Genomic DNA, 18,754 nt, shown 5'->3' on the forward strand with positions numbered 1-18,754 from the left:
ATACACACTGACAAAAGTTATGATAATTAATATGAGAATAGACATACAGTACACATACAAAAAAATAGTATTAGCAATGAAAAGACAGTATCAGTGCAGAAGAAGCATTTTCTAGTGTAGGCCAAATAAGCTTTTAAGTTCCTCAGTGTTTAGGGGGACTACCCGGTAGGTGGACTGATATACACTGCTCATAAAAATAAAGGGAACACTTAAACAACACAATGTAACTTCAAGTCAAACTTTTGTGAAATCAAACTGTCCACCTAAGAAGCAACACTGATTGACAATCAATTTCACATGCTGTTGTGCAAATGGAATAGACAACAGGCATGCAAGACATCCCCAATAAAGGAGTGTTTCTGCAGGTGGTGACCACAGGACCTATGCTTTCTGACTGATGTTTTGGTCACTTTTGAGTGCTGGTGGCGATTTCACTCTAGTATGAGATGGAGTCTACAACCCACACAAGTGGCTCAGGTAGTGCAGCTCATCCAGGATGGCACATCAATGCAAACTGTGGCAAGAAGGTTTGCTGTGTCTCTCAACGTTGTGTCCAGAGGATGGAGGCACTACCAGAAGACAGGCCAGTACATCAGGAGATGTGGAGGAGGCCGTAGGAGGGCAACAACCCCCTAGCATGACCGCTACCTCCGCCTTTGTGCAAGGAGGAACCGGAGGAGCACTGCCAGAGGGGTGGCATGAGGGCCCGAGGTCCACAGGTGGGAGTTGTGCTTACGGCCCAACACCGTGCAGGACGTTTGGCATTTGCCAGAGAACACCAAGACTGGCAACTTCACCACTGGCACCCTCTGCTCTTCACAGATGAAAGCAGGTTCACACTGAGCACATATGACAGACGTGACAGTCTGGAGACGCCGTGGAGAACGTTCTGCTGCCTGCAACGTCCTCCAGCATGACCTGTTTGGCAGTGAGTCAGTAATGGTGTGGGGTGGCATTTCTTCGGAGGGGCTGCACAGCCCTCCATGTGCTCGCCTGCGGTAGCCTGACTGCCATTCGGTACTCACATTTGAGAAAGGAAAGGGTTGCTGTTATGGCAACTCCCCCAAAAGTCTTGGTGGAACCTCAGGAGCCTCCTACTTTAGCTTGTTTTTAACCCGTGTCGCGAGACTTCAGTGAATCTAGTGGTAATGCCAGACTTAAGGTTCATCTAGCTCGCCTCCGGCTGGAAGCACGGGAAGGGCAGCCAGTGCGTAAAGCAGAGTTTTAGTATTTATTTATTTATTGTCATTGTCAAGAACAATGAAATTGCGTTTGGGGCTTCCATACAACCCAAAAAAAAAGAAGAAAATAATAAATACCCCTTAAAACCCAAGTGTACATATTTAACCCAGTGTGACTCCAATGCAATAAGACAATCCTTAGCAATAATGTTCGTAGAAATTCAGACAAAGACCTGAGAAACATGACAAAATACAACAATGCAACCCATTCAATATTATTGTACTGTGAGATATGATATCAGATATGATAGTTATCTATTTAAGAAAGAGGGGGGGGGGGGGCAGGAGGGGGAAGAGAATAAAGATATGATGCACCAATGCAGACCAGTTCATTGCTATTAAGAAGTTGGATATGGTTATTGTCCGTGAGAGGGGGGCAGAGAGTTCAGGAGCCTCACAGCCTGTGGATACAGGCTGTTGGCCAGTCTGGATGTTCTGGCCTGTATAGACCTATACCTTCTCCCTGAGGGCAGCAGATGGAAAAGGTGTTTGATCTCAAACTCCAGATTTGCCAGTTGGAGATAGAAGCTGGAGAAGGAAGTCAAGCAGCTTCACATCACAATCAAAGATTTCGAAAGTTTGGTTACCAGTCAGCAGTCTGAGAAGACAAAATGAAATAACAAGGCCATCAAGCTGAAATTGAGGACACCCTTATAAAAGGGAATTCACCTGTGGCTAGAGGCAGTTCTCTCCTCCTCCTCCTTGCTAAAGATCATTTGCCACATGCGTTGAGCTGCCCCGGAGCATTTCATTTGTTTGTGTAAAGTTTGTGGTGGGAGTTAGAGGACTAGGTAAGTCTGGGGGACGCTGTACATTTCCTCACGTAGGATGTTTTCTGTTAAACACACTAGGTAAGTAGGTTGGTGCCACCCATGTAATGTTTGAGCAGGGACGTGCAGAGAGGTTTAAAGGGGCGGGTGCTCAAAGTTAAAAAGGGGCACATTGAACCAGGCTGAATAACAACAACACACATTCATCAAGAATCTAATATGGGAAGGGCGGGGCTGTGTTGATCTGAGACTGTAGACATTAAAAAGTCCACAGGAGAGATGGTGACAGCGCTTGGAACCATAAGGCAACAAAAAACTGTGACATAAACTCGGCTCTGCCTGTGAATCACTCTTTGCTTCTCTTCTTCCTTCCTTCCCATCATTTCATATATCACTCTCCACTTGCTGTCCATCTGAGAACAAGGCACAACTTGCTATTGCAATAAACTATAATCTAATTATCCACACCTAACAACTCTTGCACTTAATCTATAATAAAATGATGACAGAAAAATGTTATAGCACTGCCTTTAGTAGCCTCATACAGCTCCTACTGTTTCCTCCTCATGTCCTTACCAGCCATGTCTGCACAATGTTATATCATGAGTAATATTTTTTTAAATCCAGCTAAATAAAACACACACATGCACACACAGTGACATTTTAGACCTTCTTCAGAATACTGTATATACTATGGGCATCATGGTGCTGATCCAGAATCCTTACATTATTATTCATTACTAGAGCTACAATAATAAAGCAATGAGGAGGGGGAAGTAATAAATATGAAATAATGTATTTATGATGATTCCATTTGTTTCACTATCCACTCTGTGCAGGGCAAAGCTTATTACATGTTTAAACTGTAGAGATACAATCATTTTACTGCTGTAAAATCCAACTTTTGTCTTATTTAAAATATAAATCTAATATAATCTGCTTCTTAATGTATGTTTTTTAAAATACAGCTTGTGTTTTTTAATATATTATAATTATAATAATTATTATGTGGACATGCATATTAGATCGTTTTTTAGTGAAATATAATCCCTCCAGAAAGGCAGGAAATGCCCAGAAACTTACTTTAAAACTAAATATGTTCTAAATACTTTAAAACTAAATATGTTCCCTAAAACGGTGACAGAGCTACAGACCCATGACAGCCTTACACAGGTAGCCAGCAGCTATGACCAGCACTACTTGTGCAGTTAATAAAAGGACAGGTAATGTTTGTCGCGCTGTTGCACACACAGCACGCTCGTTTGTTTCAGTTCGTCAGTTGCAACAAGACAACTTACCAACGTGTACGTAATAAGCTAATACTCCTGTGTGCTACACACTACAGTGTACGCTGTACACCTACTTACTGGTTGTGTCGCATCAGTCTGTGTCTCTGAGTTAACTTGTGTTTCTCCTACAGCTCCGGACCGCAAAAAATGCGCGTGCTCTTTGTGAGCTCGTTCCCGGCTCGTAACCAGCGCGTTCTGCCGTCGAGGGCGATCATTGGTTAATAGTGATCATGTGACTGATGCAAGCCAGATCCTTTTATTTAGCAAAACTGTGATTAATAGTTAAATATTATTGTTGAGGGGCACAGACAGGACTCCGCACGCACACACACATAAAAAAATAAATAAAAATTTTTTAAAAGTTGCCTCAACAAAAGGGCACTTTGGGCACTCATCAGGAAAGGGGCGGGTGCTCAAGCCCCTCTAGCCCCCCCCTCTGCACGTCCCTGTGTTTGAGCTTATTTTGTGAGTTGAGGATTAGGGCTTTGTTTCTTTTGTTTCTCTCTTAAAGTAAAGCTCAGCTTTCTGGGTTTGTCTTTTTGGTGTTTTTCTTCGGCACAACCAAACGCTCCCTTTCTCCCCCACATTGTTGTATGGCTTTGAGACTTTTTTTTGTTGAGAAATTAACCATTAAAACTCTTTTGCTACAACAGTTGTACTGACCTATTGAAGTTGTTGTGTTACCCCCTCCTGCCAACGAGAAGGCATAACACAAGATTGTCATATCTCTGTTAAGACTCAGAACTTGGTCAGCCTATTTTTTTCCCCCTTTTATTTTAGAAATATCAGTATCTATATTAGTCTTATCCCATTTCGGCTCTACTACACAGGTCTATAAACAGCTGCCAAAACATATTTGGTGACTGATTTTAGAATTTTTTTTATTTTAATTGTATTTTTTTTAAGCACATCTAGCTAAAGGGCCAGTGACCTCATGCCATCGTAAAAAGTCGGTCTGTCGATCGAAAAGTAATACTCCTCAGAGTATTGGAAGAGTATTGGTGAAACTTGCAGGGATCACCTAATGGGTCTATACCCAAATTGTGGTCAACAATCGCTAAATCCCAACTGTGTCATTGATGTTCTGCTTATCTTTATCTAGCATGGGGGTCCTCCCAGAAGGCTGACCAGTTACAGCATCAATTCAGATTTTAAGACAGTCTCAAGCCCTGCTGTCTGTTTTGGGATGCAGTTTGTTCACTGTAATCTGGAGTCTCAGTCCAACTAGTGCTTGCAGCAAATTTATATGCAAGCTCACCAAGACTGCAGAGCAGAACAAGGATGACTGTTGCCAGCTGCAGTCCAGAAGGATGGCGGTGGGGTCTGTCTGTAGGACTCACTGGGGAAGTGCCTGAATATTTTACTCAGATTTTTTAATTTGTCACAAAATGCTCAGCATTGAAATGTTGGCACAAAACTTCCTTATATAGTATTCATTAATAATTCATCTAAGAAAGCATCAGTGTGTCTTCTCAGACGCATGAACACACCTTTACATCTGCCACAACTTGAATCTAGTTCTTTGGGAAACACTACACAATGATCAGAGTTTGATGACCAAGTGGTGTTCCTGTACGCGAAACATCTTAATGTCACGTTTCCTTACAATGGTAACTAGAATGAAACTGTCATCTCTCGTTACAAGGCTGTTTTTTGATGATAAAGAAAGGGCCATGCCCAAAAGGAGTAAGGTATATAGAGAAGAGAATAAGAGAAAATGAATTTATAGAGCCGTTTCTCGATTGTAGGCCGCAAATTAAAAACCTTTTACAAATGTAAATTTTTGAGTGAGCTCCAGAAATGTTCAGGAAATTTAGCATTGTTGTATCTATGCCTTCGCAAACAGAAAGGATTGTCTTTTTGCCAATCCAATGTATTTGTCGTTGTGTTCATAGAAGGGTCTGTAGTTATCAGAGTTTAGCCTTTATATGTTCAAATCACAAGCCTTTGTCTGTTTTCTGTGTCGTAATATCTGAACTAATTTTTTCTGCAAGAGCAGCATGGAGGCATGCAGGCGGGATCTCTGCCAGCAAAGATGTGGCTTGTAACAGCTCTCTTTTTAGTGACAGTCTATGGCATATTCAGCATCCTCAAATGTTTATATTGAATGTTTCAGAAGCTTGAAAATCACCATGGCAATGGTTCCAAAGACAAAAGCCCTAGCCTTTTGTCATGGGTAATTATCACAGAGTAGGCCCCTTAAAGCCTTCCATTTGGCTCTGAACAAATTCACATTTAATTTTGCTCTCATGCATTTGACACAGGGCTTTTTTGTATTCAAATCAGGCTTAGATGTAGAATTTAAATATTGACTGAAATGAGTTCTGTTTGACGCAAGTAGTTCTTTCTGCTTTTTCTTTCTCCAGATTATTTCGATATTTGGAACCATGGAGAAGGGATAAGAAGGGCTATAGAAAGGCCACTTGAAATTTCCTAACGAAGCCACCTTCCCCATATAAGTGAACATTCGAAAACACAATACCTTGAAAATGAGCTTTGGTATTAAACCCAAGTTTAGGTGTCTTATCTCCCACTAGCTGCTGAGTCTCTAAAAGCTGACTTAGCAGAATGAAGAATAACTGCGAGCTTTTGCCAAAGCCGATCCCACTGAAGTGTCATTTCCACACGCTCTGTTTTAAACTCCATGTAACTTCAAATAAGTAGGTCAGAGAAATATGAAAAAAAGTGCTGTGGGGGAATCGACTCAGAGCTACATACAATGTGATGACATTATGTACAATATAGAGATACATCTTAGGTTATATTTAATGGTTAGGTTCTCCAGCAATTTGGTTTAATTGAACATGAATCACTAAATGCAAAATTAAGCCCCATGTCTGTTGGCTGCTCTCAGTTTGTGTTGGTTTTTCAGGCTCTCAAAGCAATAATCAGAATTGGTTCCACATCACCCAGCTGCTTCGGACGCAAACTTTAATTTTACAAACCAAAAATTTCTTGTTATAGGAAAAAGGTTGTGGTTTGGATTAAAATATACCCCTTCATAGCATTGATCATTAACTTACCCGGTGTGTTTAATTGTGACATTGGGGGGTCTTTTTATAAACTTCTATGTGATGATTGGAAATGAGACCCATTTCAGAATGGCCTTTATCCAGTACATGACATCACCACAGGGCACATGCGCATCTGCCAGGAGAAGTAGAATGACTGGCTAGAACCATGAGGAGACATGTAAAGTTTTGTCTTAATGTTATAAAATTATAAAGAGAAATTACACTATTTGTATATAAAGTGTAAACTAATTAAAGAGTGAGAAATCTTTACGTGCATTAACCTTTGTTTTTATTTTATTTTCATTTCATCACAATGTTCAACCTTTTTGCTTAACCTGGACTAGCAGCACAACAGAAATAAATTTTTTGACAAGTTAATTCAACCTTGTCTTTGATTCAGATTGTAATAGCTCAACAATTAGAATATGCATATAAAGATATACAAGCATTTGAAAAAGGAAAATCAAGTATATCTCATGATTCAAAAGCTTAAAGAAAACATTGGCAACAATAACTTGAAGAAATCATTTATGTTTCGAGTTTCCAGGAATTTTTATGCAGATCTCTTTTAAGGTCCGGCCGCAGCAGGTTTGAGGTCTGGGCCATTTCCACACGTTGATTCTTCTCTTTTTTTAGCCATTCTGTTGTAGAGTTATCAGTGTACTTGAGATCATTGTCCTGCCTTTTACCCTGTTTCAGCCCAGCTTTAGCGGCCTCTTAGATTGCCTCACGTTTAACTCTAAAGTACTTTGGTATACAGGAGTTCATGTAGGCGTGTGAGTGTGACTGCAAAACAAGAACAAATAATCATTCCTCGACCACTGTGATTGACATTTGGTATTATATTTGTGAAGTGTGTTTTGATATGCTGTGTTTGGTTTTTGCAAAACATAGTGCTGTGCATTATGTTTAGATATCGCTACATTGGTCTCATCTGTCCAAAAGACAGACAAAAGTCTTCTGGTTTGGTCAGATGCAAACCAAAGCTGTGCTACCTTGCTCTTTTGCTCCTTGCTCAAGAGGCTTTTCTCCTGTCAGCAGTTCTAAAAAAAAGCCGTACCTGTTAACTCTTTCTCTAATTACATTGTCATGCTAACTGCGGCCTGTGGAGTCTGAGATGTAGCTCTTGGTCTTATTGCGATTTTTCTAAGCATTGCTTGAGTTGACTTTGCTAGGGTGTTCAGCCCTGTTAAGATTTTGGCATTGTTTTAACATACACACCTGAGTTCTCTGAATAAGTAAACTGCCCAAACCTCTGCTTTTATAGGTGCTCACACATGCTGAGGATCAGTTAATCAAGTGCATTTGATTACGAGCACCTGGCTGCAATTTATTCTCTTAATCTCTATAGACGCTGCAACAGTTTATGTAGTTTTTTTTTAGAGGTCTGCACATAGTCCTGTCAAACCTTTGTTTTTCACCTTACTGTATAGAAGAATAAAACACTAGCAGACAGATTATAAGTCAGCATGTGGATAAGCCATCCTACCTAAATGAGTTTATATGGCAATAAAGCAAAAGTGAGTGATCTTCTGTCCTTCATCACCCTGACGCTCATTCATTTCCTTACCTCACCTCCTCTCTGCTCATGTGCAATCTGGATGTTGAAGCCTCTGCTGATGTCTGAAATGTTTCAGACATCAGCAGAGGCTTGAATGCCTCCTGCAACCTCTTTGCCTCCCTCAGTAACTCTTCCAAACGCCGTTAGAAAGGTTCAATAATTCACAAGCTAGTTGCCATAAGGATAAAGCTTATTTTTTCCCCCCATATGCAATAAACTGGAGGACACTCAGCACCAGCGAAAAAAAGAGAGAAGGATTCTGTTAAAAATACTGCTGACAAATTTATAAGAACATATTGCAAAGCTGAGCCTATAAATTTTTTACTAAATCGTATGGTGGTTGTTGTATGGAAAGAAAAAAAAAAGGAGGAAAACCTCACGGCTCAGTAGTAGGGCGAGTGTCCAGCAGAGAGATTTATTTACACAAGATTATATGAAAAAAGAAAAGTTTTTACTACAGTGCATGATACAATATTATTCTTGTAGTCTATTTATAATCAGGTTCACTCAGTAACAACTTGCAGTGGTCTGATTTTTTTTCTTTACAGGCATTATTTATGAGGTCTCTAATATTTAAATGTGTATAACATTTTCCAAGTTCAGCCTGACATTATATGAATTGCAATGGAAATAGGCCAGCATATATTTTTTCAGATTTTATGTATGAGAGTAGAAAAAAAACATGTTCAAGTGCTTTAACCAGTCTATTTATAGCCAGCGTGACTGGATCTTAAGTTTTTTTGCTTTATTGTTTCCCTCACCATCTCCGTTAAGGAGCGGCTGAAAGTTTTATTCTTCAGTTTTTTCAGTGAGAAGTTATTAACAACAAATATTTTTATAGACCTCTTTGATATTAACCAATATTTTTATATTTTAATATTTCAACCTAATTTCCTGCTTTCTTCTCCCCAACAGAGCCACTACATGACTGTTCATATCCCTTTCATCTACTAATTTTCAAGCAGACAGTACATTTCCTATTTTTTAAAAGTTGCCATTTTACTTAATTCATTTAAACTTTTCTTCTTTCCACCATGACGCTGTTATCTTGTGCGTCCCCAGTGTCCTGCAGAGTTTCTTTCCTTTCCGACTTACTCTTTATCAAAACCTTGTCATTTCCCAGCAGAGAATAGTTGACTATGTCCTCCCATTTGTTTTTCCAAGAATAGACTATGCTGTTATCTGGAAATTGTATGTCTCTCAGAATTACTTCCTGCGTCTTACGGTTCCCATGGATCACTTTGGTGTAGCTCTTTATTTATTAGACAGGTGGATAATTTTGATGTAGTCTGTGCTTTTACAAATCATAATCCCAATTGTGTTTTTTCCCTCTTTTTTTTTAGTTGAAATCAGTGTAACCAGCTTCATTATATGAACGTATTTTGGTCAAGAGATTTACTCAAGGATATTTGTGACTGCAGTATAGAAAAAAAAAACACAAAAGAAGGTTAGAAATGATGAAAAATAACTTTTTATTTAAATTAGGAAACTGTCTTTATGTTGAGGGGATGCACACTATAGCATGAATCCCCTGTCTATGACAGGGGTGGGTAACTCCAGGCCTCATGAGTGGTGTGCTGCAGCTTTTAGACATCACCCTGGGTCAACACACCTGAATCAAATGATTAGTTCATTACCAGGCCTCTGGAGAACTTCAAGACATGTTGAGGAGGCAATTTAGCCATTTAAATCAGCTGTGTTGGATCAAGGTCACATCTAAAACCTGCAGGACACCGGCCCTTGAGGCCTGGAGTTGGACACTCCTGGTCTATGAGAAACACAAAACCAGAAATACACACATACACAAAAGTTAACACCTGACCCCCTACTCACACTCGCCCTCTGTTGCCATGGTGAAACAAAGTGAGGTCTTAAAACTGTAAGTGCAGGGAGCCAGGCAAAAGTGACATTATATGGGATTATTCTAAATCCAATAGAGGGGGGAAAAAGGATCAGGTAGATCCTTCAGGACCTGGGATTTAAAAGGACAATAATTCTGACTGGGACTTGCTGGGAGGATAACACCTGTAATCTCTCCATGATAAGTAGTTGTATTTCTTACACCAAACCTTCTGGAGCTGAAAATTAGGGCAAATGCAGAAATTCTAAAACTGTATTTCCTCAAACAGCCACTAGAGACTGGCTTCAGAACCAGGTTTACTACCAGTTATGATAGAGCTTCAGTTTAAAATTCTCAAATTTAGAATAGTAGTAAACATATTAATGCCTTGGCATGAACAAGTCTGCACCTTTTTTAAGTGAATGACATTCTAATATTGTTTCATGTGTATGCTAGCAGGTATCAACTGAGCTAGTTAATATCAAATTAAAGCTAGCTAAACTTGACTTAAACTTCATCCTCTTGAACAAAAGTGTTTGCTTATGGCTCCGTAAAACACTTGTTCTTTAACTCTGTACAGAACTGGTGCTATATGAATAAAATAAATTAATTTAAGATATGATATCATGTGGGTACTCCCATCCTTTATATACAGTTCTTGATTAGCCTCCACTTAGTAAAGTCTGAAACATTTTACTTCACACTACTACCATTAAACATTTCATTAATACTAAGGGAGGTGATTCCAGAGTTTAAAGAAAACATTATTTTGCCATTCATTGTTTTTCCTATGGGATCTTAGAGAAATTTGCACAACAACATCCCGCCTCACGAGTTTCCTCTCGGATGCCTTTATGTTGTCAGCCTTGCCAGCGATTACAGCCCGCAGGGCAGGTAAAGGGCTGTGTTGTTGCAGAAGGTTGACAGAGAAGAAAAGCTCTGGGCTCAAAGGAATGGGCCTTCCCCTCACCGCACAGCAGCCATTACTCTAAATCACCCCCCTTTTTCCCTCCTCCTCCTTCTTTATCCCTGACCTCCGTTAGAATTCACTGACCTGGAAAATATCTGGTGAGTCCAAGCCACCAAGAGCGGCACTGGCCCTAGCGTCGCCTGCAAACAGCAGAAATATTGAGCCAATTACAAGATTATTATCTGGTGGTAGTGGCAGGGGAACACAGTGGGAGTGTATTTATGCCTGCCAGTGCTCCCTGCTGAAAGAGGAAAAATGAATCAGAGGCTTTTGGGAGAGAAGTGGACAGTACTCATTCCCACTTGCCTTTATTTCTTTACAACTCCCGTTTATTAACAGACTTTGGCTCCCATCCAAGCCCCTTTCTAAAAGGTCAAAGATAACACCAGGAAATGGCCCTTTTGGAGCTGATAGTTTGTTAGTATTTTCACCTGGCTAATTCATATGCCGTGCTGTCATATTGTGTGTGCACCTGATTTACAGTAAATATGACCTATGACACATTCAGACTTTTTTTCACCATTTATTTAAGAGACATGAGTCACAGCCTGGATATGAGGGCAGAGCTGAGTCGGTTTGCAAGTGTAATTTGTTCAGCAGGGAAGGGAAAGCATTGATGCATCAGGCCCTTTATTCCAAAGTGGTTGCTTTATAGACAAGCTTACAAAGGGCACATTTAGTGATCTACTGCCTGTTACTGTGTACATTGGATTTGGTTTTTTAATAGGGAATAGAGTTTCCTGAAAGAATCCTGGCCTCTCTTTCCAGCTAGTTAGTTCCATATGAGAGGAATGACGTACATTTACAACTTGTATGATGTTCTGTCATGTCTACAAACTGTTTGTTTGTCATCTTCTAAACATTGTAGTCAGCCTTTGTATTTTTTCTTGTTTTGTCTTCTGTACTCAAACGTATGCCAAAGCATTGAATTTGATTTAAAGGGAAGCCTGGGTTTGCGTGCTCCGTTTCGTATTTCATTTTGGGTCTGCATCTTGTTTCACAAGTCGATCCCACTGCCTGCGTTTCATGCGTCAGTATGCTTAGGGAGTCGTTTTTTAGCAGTGTGATGAAGACATCAAAGCAGAATCTGGAACTGCAGTAAATCTCAAGCACTTGGACGGTTTGTCATCTGTTACATCACCTACCACTGCCAGTAAAGTTTCATTAGAAAGCGCTGCATGCTTCTTCTCTAGAATGGAAAGAAATGTCCTACTACAGTTCCCCTACTGTAAAAAAAAATTATTTCCCCAAGTAAAACTTTAATGTTGAGAATTAAAGTTCTTCTCTTTATATAACTTTACTTTGTATTAGTCACATTATTGGTTAGACCTTTGACAGCTTTGAGGATTTGTTTTGGAGGTCATCACAAGTACAAAATCTGTGACACCACTCCAAGATACACCAGATGAGCATGGATTTTCTTAATGATCTCTGCAAGCACAAAAACATGCCTGATCTACTCGAGTTGCATTGTGGGTAATATAGACAAAAAGAGAATTGGTTGGAATTAAAGTAACAGAAACTGGCTCTGCTGCATCATTTCATATAGATGCAAATCTGGCTGCAGCCTACTGCTTATCCAGAGTTGGGTCACAGTGGCAACAGTCCTTCTCCTCAGTAATGCCCACAAAGCCATGAGATGGATAAACATTTAACTGAGTTCTGGGTTTAGCCTGGGCGTCTGACCTACTAATTGTGCCCTCTAGACTCCCAGGAGAAGTTGCAAAAAGGTAACAAGCGATGGCTTGGTTTCAAACTGCCTCTGCATATTTAGACTTGTTACCTTTACTTGACTCTTTAAAAGTAATTAATTTTAGCCACTTGTAACCACAGTTGCATTCAGTTGGTCGGTACTCAGAGCTCTGAGAGGCACATAAACAAGAACCCATGATAAGTAAAATCCTTTGCTTAGAGTGTTCAAAGTGTTCAAATTTCATTTTTCAAACAAATATGCTGTTTAATCAGTATTGCATTTTTCAGGTGACTATAAAATTTATATCACTCTGACTACTACTTTATGACGTCTCTATTTTAACTTCCAAACATGGCTGTCTTCATGTAATCTACATTACACCATGCCACATCCCTCCCTGTCTCCGAAAATTCCCCCCACTGTTTCGAGTGGCCTCGCAGCACCACACCACTGCTGTTAGCGCATCGACCACTGGACCAGCTCAACGCACACCATGAAATATGGATGCTTCCTTTAGTACAGACTCATTTCTTTTTCATAACGCAGTAATGTTCTCTTTTGCGTCGGAAACCTGTGAGGACTGCTTTGGAAGGTTGGTGGTTCCCAAATCAGCATGTTCCCGATGTAGGCAGGAAGACATTCTGAGTGTCTGCCTGCATGCCAGCGTCTGGAAGTCCTCTTATATCAATAAATAGTCTCAATGTTCTCCATCAGTGACTTGTCAGCTCTGCAGCCTTTGTAATCCCTGATGGCATTGATTTTGTTTCAAAGTACTATTATACTGCCTCGCTCTGGACTCTCGGTGCGATGGGGCAGAGCTAATGCGAGAGGAAAGGAGCCTTGTCCGGGATCCTCTTTACACAGCTGTAGGAGAGGTCGCAGTTACTGAGAGGACTCCGGAGGTCAGCTGACGGTCAGTGTTGCAGGAAGATGTCGAGACATCGGTGCACCTGTGTTGACGCTGTTGCTCTTATCGACCACATCCTGCTTGTCCCCACTGTGCTGACCTCGTGAATCGTCCCTCAAAGAGGGGATTCACTCAGGATACTGGATGTGTTTTGACATTGGCCTGAAGGTATTGACTTGTAGCTCTTAGATCCATTTCACCTCACACACTGAGATCAGCCAGCAGCTGTTTTAAAACCTGAGACAACCATAAAGAAAACTGACAATGCCATTCTTGTTCTGTCATTTCGGTGATCCAACCTGCAGCAGCTTTACTCACAAAAACAGTACATTCAGCAGCTTTACCTAGTTTACTGTTTTCATTATGCTTATAGTATGTTTTCTTTTACAACTATTGCTGCATATTATAAAAAATCTATTCGAAAAGTTTGAGCGTGCACACATTTATTCCAATTTCCATGCACTTTCCTGTACCTGTGCAGATGGCAGATTAATCTAAATCTGAATCTTCAGGCCGTAACAGCGACAGATCCGACAGATCTTTAATGTCTGCACCTGTTATCTGTTCGTTGTCAACCCACCAGTTAGAGCATTTGATCAGAAAGAGCTTGTATTTGTCATTATAAAGAGTAATTGCAAACAGCCCCGAGCAAAAACAGCCATCACGTTCATCTCGGCTAGTGTCTTTTAGAAATGCACTCTGTTTGTTTAGCGCTCCGTCTCGGCAAACATGCCCTCTGTCTTATTTCATACTGTGCATGCTAAACGGAGCATGATTGTATACCAGTGTCTTAGCAAGGATGAAAAACGGTGCCTGTCACATCAGAAATTAAAACGTGCCTACTGTCAGGCAGAAGCTGCACTGTGATTGTATATGTTACTATGTATTTTACTACATGGTATTACACGCAACAGATTCAGTTGTCGAGCACTCTCCAGAAATTTATGAGGACCACCCTCTTTGATGGTCTTCTGTCACAGGTGGGAAACTTCATCTACCTTGGGAACAGGCCGGGCCACTTAGTCGGTGCCAGTCCTTGCTTTACGCAGCAGCCAAGCAGATGAATAATTGACACTTGCATTCTGTACTTTGGTGAATTTTAAAGCTGTATTCTGCAGAGACTCTAAATGGTAGAGGGAGGGTGCGTTAATCATTCATGGGCTGCTTTTACCCACTTTTGCTTAAGGTCGCTGTCCTGAAGGCGGCTGGACAGAAGGAGAGTGGAGGTAGAGAGATGTGAAAGAAAATGGTGAAAAGATGCCATTTATAACTACGACCAAATATTATAATTTCAGGGATTGCTCTAGCTGAACTTTATCACCAGGATTTCATTTCATTTAGGATCAGTATGTGGCTATGCATTGTGTTCAGATTGCTCAAGTGGAACCATTTATATGAGAAATTTTCCAAATTATGCTTGAAATAAACATAATGTTGAACCATATGTGAACCTTGTGAGGAGGAAAAAAAGTCTCCCTATCCACTTGAATGGATTTTTTGGATACTTTTTTTTCCCATTTGTTGAAAAAGAATGGCAAGAAGGTGATCATACTGCGAGGGCATTGAGTATTAATATTTTATAACTGGCATTACCATAGTAGAGGTATAGAGATTGACATTCTCTCTTTTTTGCTCTGGACAAGAGTGAGGAATACCCCCTTTCAAATGCACCCAAGGGAGAGCCCCGTCTTTTATAACCACACCACATCTCTTTACATCCAGAGGCGTTCCTGAAAGCGGAGCTGCGGCAAACCTGCCAATCAACATTTGGTCACGCATGAGAGAAATCCAATAAATAAACTTCTGCAACCAAACTGTTACTAGTGTTATTCTTGATTGATTGGATTCAATGTTTTTGATGACTTAGCTGGAGTTCGTCCAGTTTTAATGTTTATTGTTGTAAGAGCGGTTGTGTAACTGCGACAGTTGCTTAGTAGGTTTCGGTGAAGAGTGCAGGTCAAATAAATATTTCACTTCCTTTTTTCTCTCTCACTATTTTCTCTTCTCAGAGAGCTGATGCCCAAGACCCTGGAGGGTCAAATCACAATGGAGAAAACTCCTAGCTACTTTGTGACCAGGGAAGCTCCTGCCCGAATCTCCGCCATGTCCCGGAACACCAAGCTGATCGTCGTAGTGAGGGATCCTGTCACTAGAGCTATCTCCGACTACACACAGACGCTGTCTAAGAAGCCTGACATTCCCTCGTTTGAGAGCCTCACCTTTAAAAACAGGACTACAGGGCTCATTGACACATCATGGAGCGCCATCCAGATTGGCATCTACGCCAAGCACCTGGACAACTGGCTGCAGTACTTCCCCATGGAGCAGATCCTGTTTGTGAGCGGCGAGCGTTTGATCAGCGACCCAGCTGGAGAGCTGGGCCGTGTGCAAGACTTTCTCGGGCTCAAGAGGATCATCACAGACAAACATTTTTATTTCAACCAGACCAAGGGATTCCCGTGCCTGAAGAAAGCAGAAGGCAGCAGCAAGCCCCACTGCCTTGGAAAAACCAAAGGGCGAACCCATCCAAACATTGACCCTGAGGTGGTGCAGAGACTACGAGACTTCTACAGGCCCTTCAACATGAAGTTCTACCAGATGACAGGAAGATTTTTTGGTTGGGATGACTGAATGTTTAGTTTAGTTTTGGTTTTTTCTCGTGAAGTTGAGAACTATCAGACTGCAAAGGATCACAACTGACAGAAAATCAATATAAGATTCTGAGAATAAAGTTTTGTTGTTATGAGAATAAAGTTTTAATTACAATAACATAGTTATTGGGGAAAAAAGGCTACTTTGGCAAAAAAAAAAAAAAAAAAGTCATGGATAATTCCAAACATATATAATTATCATATTAAATTTAGTTTATTAAAAAAATTATATAGAAATATTTATATTTTAAAAAATATTTTATGACATAAAAACGATTAATTAATTTTTAATAATACTTAATTATTTGAGATATATTTGATTGATAGTACTTTTATTTATAGTAGTCAACCCCCTGCCAAAAACAGGTCACTAGGGAAAAATGTGTGTTCTGCAACTGGTTGGTGAGTGGTTGCCGGAGGTTGCTGGATGTTACCAAGTAAAATCTGGCCACAGATGTGAGGGTGTACCAAAAACCTTCTTGATTGTTTCAGAGGCTAACAGATTGCAGCGTTGCCTGTGGAAGACCCCAGCTTATCTCTAAACACTCACCAAACATTTACTGAGAAGAAAACATTCTGCTTCAAAGCATCTTCATTACAAACTGCATGAGATGGCTGCCACTCGCTAGCGACCTAAGCAGTTGCAACACATGGCTGTGAACTGAGCCTGGTTAGAAGGAAACAATATACTGATTTAAAAGAAGTGATAGCTTTTATTAGTTAACTTGCATATGCATCATCTGGTATTTGTTTTTTACGAGTACCTTACTGAGGGTGATACAAAATGGTATAAGAAAAAAAACAAACTTTTTTTCTGCTACTTTTGTTCAAAAACCATGGAGATTCCTTACACTTTCTCTAAATATTATTTCCCTAGTGGTTTTTAACCCCTTATAAATGGCATAGCTTTATGCTAATTTTGTATTTTTCTCAAATTAGTGCAAATTAATATTCAAAATTAAAAAAACTATATACGTAAAATTATTATAATAATTATTATTATATTATCAATATTAGTATTGCCACTTTTAATGCCTAATTTTGTTTTTTTGCCGAGATATGACATTTTTTCCTAATAGGTTTGAAGAATATTTACACTTTTTCAAAGAACCAGTACTTTTATTCACTCGTTTGCTTACCGTTCTCTTAGATTCCCAAATCTGTTCTCAAAGTCTTGTATTTTTTTTTTCCAAACAGTGTTTCCACCACTCCATCCTCAGCATTAATACACTAGCAGCAATACAGGGCTGTTAAAAAAGATCAAGATGCCCTATCTCACCTCAGTGGCAGTTTTGATATGCAATATTTCTCTGCTACATTTTCCATCCTCAGAACTCGTTGTGATCCACGCTCATGGAGATGTTTTCTTCAAAAAAAAAAAAAAAAAAAAAAAGAGTGAGTTGTTGGAGGATTTGCATCATATCTGCCTGCATTATCTGGGGAAACTTTTTTTCTTTCACGTTGCAAGTCCTCGGCTGTGAAATGGAAATTATTGTGTGCTGTGCTTCCGCAAGAGGATGGGTAAAATCCCATAGTGTCCAGGAGCTTCTGATAAAAACTAATGCCATATATTAAACATGACTGCTTTAAAATGTTCACATTTTTTCTAGCAAAAGTAATATGAAAAGATAAAACATAGTTATTTTTTGAAATGTATTTATTCGAGAGGTACACGAGAAGCAAGTATGCATTTTGAGCAACTCCTCGGTGAGTGTGTCCTCATTTATTATTATGTTTTCCATGCTTTTAGAGTTTTGTTTGTTTTATACTGTGTGCGCTAAAAAATTGTTATCCTCGTTTTAATTTCAGGTCGTTCATTTCATTATGTATTTACTATACATGGATGAATGTGGTGTTGGAACACTTTCAGTTCCAGAGTTGTGAGTTTGTTATTTCAAGGGTCGTTTACCCACCTTCAGTTAATGAAGCTGCAAGCAAAGATAGCACTCACTGTTATTCAAGAGACATAGACTCCGATGGAGGAAAAGGGCCTTCCCAAACTGTGACTCAGATTTCCTCAACATGCCTCCTTGTGTATTGAATACACTTAATGTCACTGGCCTTCCTTGCCTTGAGGCAGTGTGTGTGTGTGTGTGTGTGTGTGTGTGTGTGTGTGTGTGTGTGTGTGTGTGTGTGTGTGTGTGTGTGTGGACACTGTGCTGAACCCAGGGAGCATGAGAACAATGACTGAGTTGTGTTCCTTCTTTGTCCACTTGTATTGTGAGCTACTTTCTGAAAGCAGATGTGCCTCAAAAGATAACGCAATCAACAATGTTATTTTCTGTGTGTGTGTGTGTTTGTGCGTGGTTGTGCAAGAGAGCTTCAGAGAAGAACCTTATATAGACTTTGGGGAGATTATGTAACAAATCTAACTTTATTGTTGCGACTGTTTCTTTCTTAAAGTGTTGAGGTTTTTTTTTCGCACCCGTTGAATAAAAGATGTTATATGTAAATATTTTGTGTATCTGAACCTCTCTCTCTTTTTTTTTTTTTGGGGGGGGGGGGGGTGTCATGGCTGTAACTTCATTGCAAAAATCCAGGCATAAGGTGTATATCCACACTCATAAGGATGAGCCACTAAAGCTCAGCCTTCTACGGATTGATAACACCCATTGGTTCCTGCTTTCCCATCTCCTCTGTTACACCTTCCCATATTGGCGCTGTCACTTGGTGTTCGCTCGCTCTGTGGTAGAGTATCACTTCCTGTTCCTGCTCAAACACAGTGGTGTTTCTGAGTAGCTTATTTGCTTAGCGATTTAATTAACAACTTTTAAATACATTCTTCTTTCATAGTATAATCTTCACGTGCTTCCTCCGA

The 18,754-nt window shown here is 40.0% G+C and overlaps 1 protein-coding gene across 1 annotated transcript in view; it reads left to right on the forward strand.

The window, feature by feature from the left end:
• LOC147323675 (heparan sulfate glucosamine 3-O-sulfotransferase 3A1-like) overlaps positions 1–18,391 on the forward strand; it is a 41,235-nt gene extending 22,844 nt beyond the window's left edge. The window contains exon 2 of the mRNA XM_086304185.1: positions 15,295–18,391. Within this exon, the coding sequence (XP_086160311.1) occupies positions 15,295–15,916 (622 nt within the window). The 3' untranslated portion in view covers positions 15,917–18,391. The remainder of the gene's footprint in view (positions 1–15,294) is intronic.
• The last annotated feature ends 363 nt before the right edge of the window (positions 18,392–18,754 follow it).

This window comes from Aulonocara sp. 'chitande type north' Nkhata Bay, linkage group LG8 (assembly GCF_057382095.1).
Source record: "Aulonocara sp. 'chitande type north' Nkhata Bay isolate Kocher_YH1m ecotype deep benthic linkage group LG8, A_spYH_male_GT1.1, whole genome shotgun sequence".
Classification (NCBI taxonomy): domain Eukaryota; kingdom Metazoa; phylum Chordata; class Actinopteri; order Cichliformes; family Cichlidae; genus Aulonocara; species Aulonocara sp. 'chitande type north' Nkhata Bay.